The sequence below is a fragment of the Lynx canadensis genome, chromosome F1 (genome assembly GCF_007474595.2).
Source record: "Lynx canadensis isolate LIC74 chromosome F1, mLynCan4.pri.v2, whole genome shotgun sequence".
Taxonomy (NCBI): Eukaryota; Metazoa; Chordata; class Mammalia; order Carnivora; family Felidae; genus Lynx; species Lynx canadensis.
In genome coordinates, this window is record NC_044319.2 from 65353488 (window position 1) to 65358132 (window position 4645).

The 4645-nt window shown below is 49.6% G+C and overlaps 1 protein-coding gene across 1 annotated transcript; it reads right to left on the reverse strand.

Moving 5' to 3' along the window:
* Positions 1-2550: 2550 nt before the first annotated feature.
* Positions 2551-3741, reverse strand: LOC115505444 (olfactory receptor 6K6). Its single transcript, XM_030303083.1, has one exon. The coding sequence runs from the start codon at positions 3700-3702 to the stop codon at positions 2731-2733; it is 972 nt and encodes a 323-aa protein (XP_030158943.1). The 5' UTR covers positions 3703-3741; the 3' UTR covers positions 2551-2730.
* Positions 3742-4645: the final 904 nt, after the last annotated feature.

The window sequence follows — 4645 nt, forward strand, 5'->3', positions numbered from 1 at the left end:
CTTGGGCAGATGTGGGGACCGTCTGTCATCATCATCAAGGCTCTTCTCTTCGTTGCCTTTGCCCTTACATCTACCTCTTACATCTACCTTTGCATCCATCTGGCTGTCCTGTCAGCCAGCCCGGCATGTCGATCAGTGGGTCCACAAGTCAAGAACAAAGTTTGGCTAGTAGACAGGCAGTCGGCAGAACCCTGTGCTGAAGTGTGGTGTTCAGAAGGAAGTCTTCTCCTTGTGGTCTGTGGGCCTTTCATCCGAACATCTTGTTTGTGTGGGGCGAACAGGAAACCACAGAAAAGCAGAAAGACAGAAAGCGAGTCATGTCAAAACCAGGGCTCACAGTGGTCCTGAAACCAGTGGTAGCCACAGCAGCGTGAGGAATATTTCTTGAACATTCCAGCAAGTTGGAGTAACGTGGAGAAATAGGGAACAACAGTGGCAAAAAAAAGAATCACTCCCGAGCCTTGATCGCAAAGGTTGGGATGTTCTTGTGAAAAGAAAAAAATCAAGGCACAGAGTCGAGAGAGGAAAGGACCAAAAGGGGTGCGCATTCAAAGAGAGTTGGAACACAAATAGCACATTTTGGAAGGTCTGAAGGAAATAAAATAAAATGGCTGGGAGCAATGAAGGCACAGGGACCACCGCATCTCATGCCAAGAAAGCTGGCAAATTGGATGGCTAGTGGCATTCTTAGTAAAAGCAGCTAATGGATTATTAGGCTCTGAGGCCTCCAAGGCCAAGCTGTGGGTGTGACGGTCACTAAGTGAATCCACTGCCCCCGACACAGTCCCTGAAATAGAATTGCCAGGCAAATAGTTGTTAAGAAATCAATCTTGAAATCTGGAGAAGCAAACCCTCTAGCACGTCCTGTATACTAATTAGTGATCACACTGCCTCACCGAAAGGCCACATCTCCTCCGGATTTCTTCCTGGGTTTAGCGATCTGTCTTGGGAGGCAAGCTGTATGAAAGGGACCCAGAGCATGGCGATTGGCCCTCGCTGCGGGCGCTCGAGTCATTGGGTTTCTGTCCTGATTTCCTCATCATTAACCCGGGGCACCCAGACCAGTTACTGAAATTCTGTGCTTCATTTTTCTCCTTTGGAAAAGTCAGGGTTGATATTGCTTCTACAGGATTGTCGTGAGGATAAAAGGGACAGTACATGTAAGGTACTTACCGCAAGCTCAGATGTTATTAGAACACGTTAGCTCTTCTAAATACCAAAGGGCCCCAGGGCTGGAGGCGATCTTAGTGATCATCTCATGCAGCTGCTTTCAACCCGAACCTGCCCTCAGAATTTTTGGGTCAGCTCTTCAGAAATGCAGATGCATGGGCTTCACTTTCAGATTTGCTAAATCCTAAGTTCCGATGATCCATTGGTTTGGGGAACCGCTGATCTGATCCAACCAAAGGCTTTACAGACGCAGTACTGTTTAGTGGCAGAACAAGGTGTAAAATCTGGTCTGAACGATAGTGTTTCTGGGAGGCCACTGTGACCAGAGTGAGGGCTGGACGCTCACGGAGGGCAGAGTCAATGACTCCTATGACTCATCAGAGACTTGTAGGTTTCCTGAAACTTTGGGGGAAAGTAATTTCATTTCTTGAACACCAAATGGATCAAACGGATCCAAACCAAGCATTTACTAGGGACGTAGCACAAAGTAGAGCCCTGAGGTCAAGACCCGCTCTGTCACTAAGTACCTATGTGACGTCAGGCAAGTCAGTAAATTTCTCTAGGCTTCCGTTCCAACATGTAAATAATGGTGATTTCTGACCTAATTGCTTTAGGACATTTTATTTTTTATTTATTTATTTATTTATTTTTTTCAATGTTTATTTATTTTTGGGACAGAGAGAGACAGAGCATGAACGGGGGAGGGGCAGAGAGAGAGGGAGACACAGAATCGGAAACAGGCTCCAGCCTCTGATGGACATTTTAAATTTAAAGAGGATTCATACATGCGAAGGTATTTCAAATGGGAAATTGCTAGAGAAGTAGACTATTGCCACAATTCATTAAAAAAAAAAAAATTTAACATTTATTTGTTGCTGAGGGACAGAGAGAGTCAGAGCACGAGCAGCGGAGGGGCAGGGAGAGAGGGAGACACAGAATCCGAAGCAGGCTCCAGCTCCGAGCTGACAGCACAGAGCCCGATGAGGGACTCGAACCTGAGATCATGACCTGAGCTGAAGTCGATGCTTAACCCACTGAGCCACCCAGGGGTCCCACCCCTATTCATTTTTATGTCACTCCAACGAGCCTCGAATTCCATCGTGCCTGGTGTATGTGATCAGTGCACTGATGTCGAATCGAGTTTGTGGGTTAAATAAGCTGAAAATGGAGACGATTTTAGTGTCGGGAAATGGTTTATCAATGAGGGCCGGGGGCGAGTTGATGGCGGCAATTTTCAGAACCACGGTGTCTTTCATGTCTCTTCTGTCCTGCTGTCTGGCCTCATCTGCATGTGGGGCCACAGAGGAGAAGGTCAGGAGCCCAGCTGGAGGGGCGAAGAGGAAGCTAGCCTGTGCTGTGCTGCGGCAGAGTCTATTTGGGCTGCCTCGGAGACCACAAACACGGCAGGGGCACGGATGGGAACAGGCTGTGACATCGCCACCAATGCCCCGGACACAGCAGTTTTCTGTTCTTGTTTGCAACAACAGAGTGAGTAGTTGTGCCAATAGAAACAGAGCATACTCACGAACAAGTCAAGATCTATCTATCTTGATCTATCTGTCAGCCTCTAGATCTATCCCCGACCCCACTAGCCCTCCTCCGACGGCAGAAAAGCCTTCCAAGAGCATCTTTCATGTCCTTGTTCCTGAGGCTGTAGATAATGGGGTTCAGGAAGGGGGCAAGGATGACAAAAGTGATAGCAATTGCTGTGTCCCAAAATACGGAGTAGGTGGCTGAGAATCGCAGGTACATGACAGCGACACTGCCGAAAAACAGCAAGAACACAGCCAGGTGGGCGGCGCAGGTAGAAAAGGCCTTGCGGCGGCCCTCGGCCGAGGGCATCCCCAGAATCACCACGATGATCCGGATGTAGGATAGGGCGATGGCCAGGAAGGAGGCCACAATCTCCCCTGCATGGATGGCGTCCACAATGACCGCCAGGGACGTGTCCGTGCAGGCCAAGCTCAGCACGGGCGTAAAGTCGCAGAATATCTGCCGGATCTGGTTGGAGCCACAGAAAGGCAGGGTGGCAATCCACACGATCTCGGGAAGCACAAGGAGGAAGCCACAGACGCAGGACCCAGCGGCCAGCTGCGTGCACAGCCTGGGAGTCATGATGGTCGCGTACCGGAGAGGCCTGCAGATGGCGACGTACCTGTCAATGGCCATGGCCGTCAGGACGCAGCCTTCTGTGATGCCCAGGGAGTGGAAGAAATACATCTGTAGGAGGCAGCCAGCCACAGAGATGGTCTTGTGATCACTGATCAGGCTGGAGAGCATCTTGGGGATGGTGGTCGTGGTGTACCAGATCTCCAGGAAAGAGAGGACGCTGATGAAGAAATACATGGGGGTGTGTAGGGCCCTGTCCAGCCGGACGACGATGAATATCATTAGGTTCCCAGTTACGATAAATCCGTAGGTGAGAAGCAGAAGAACGAAGAAGAGGACGCCACCTTCGGGCAGATGTGGGAACACAGAGAAGAGGAACTCAGTCACCGTAGTCAAATTCCCACTGGTCACCAACTCCGTCATCTGCCAGAGGAAGAAAAGAGACAGAGAACTCCTGAAATTGGCATGGCAACCACACTCCGGAAACAGCTCCGCTCCTTTCCGTGATCAAGTTACCTAAGTTGACTCTGGGACCCTAGACAGGATAGTTAGAAATATCTCTCAGCTGTAGAGATCTCTAACCTGCTAGAAATATCTGTGATCTTGGCTTTGGGACCCCTCAGTGCATCTTTTAAAAAATTTTTTGCAACGTTTCTTTATTTTTGGGGGAGAGATGGACAAAGTGCGAGTCGGGGAGGGGCAGAGAGAGGGAGACACGGAATCCGAAGCAGGTTCCAGGCTCCGCGAGCTGTCAGCACAGAGCCCGACGCGGGGCTCGAACTCACGGACCGAGAGATCATGACCTGAGCCGAAGTCGGACGCTCAACCAATTGAGCCACCGAGGTGCCCCTCAATACATCTTTTGTAAACATCTTCAGCGGATGCAAAGAAAACACAAAGTGACACACAAATGAATTCTCCAGAAATACTTGCTGGGGGCTCACGTCTTTAATTCCTTGGTTCTCCCCCTCACTCTCTGCCTCTCTGTGTTTAGCTTTAAAATGTGTACCTTTCTTTCCAACTATTCTCCAGTCCTGTTCTTCACAGCGAGTTTAAAAAAAAAAAAATACAGAGACACTGTCAGGAGCCCTTGTCTCAATAATTCACCACGCTGCTCTCCCATTTTTTCTGGCCCTGATCCCTAACGTGAGGTTGGCGGGCTGGTCATCTCCACTTCTGCTTTGTTTCTGTTTTGTTTCACGGTGACATCTGTTTCTCATCAGATGCCAAGTGCCCAGATGCCAGGAAATACCCCTGCTCACATCCCTCTCCTTCTCCCCCTTCTCTGCCTCTCTCAGTTCTTGATCCCGACAGTTCCTCAGACCAAGAGTCTCTCCAGAACCACCTTGTGCCTGACTATTTGTCA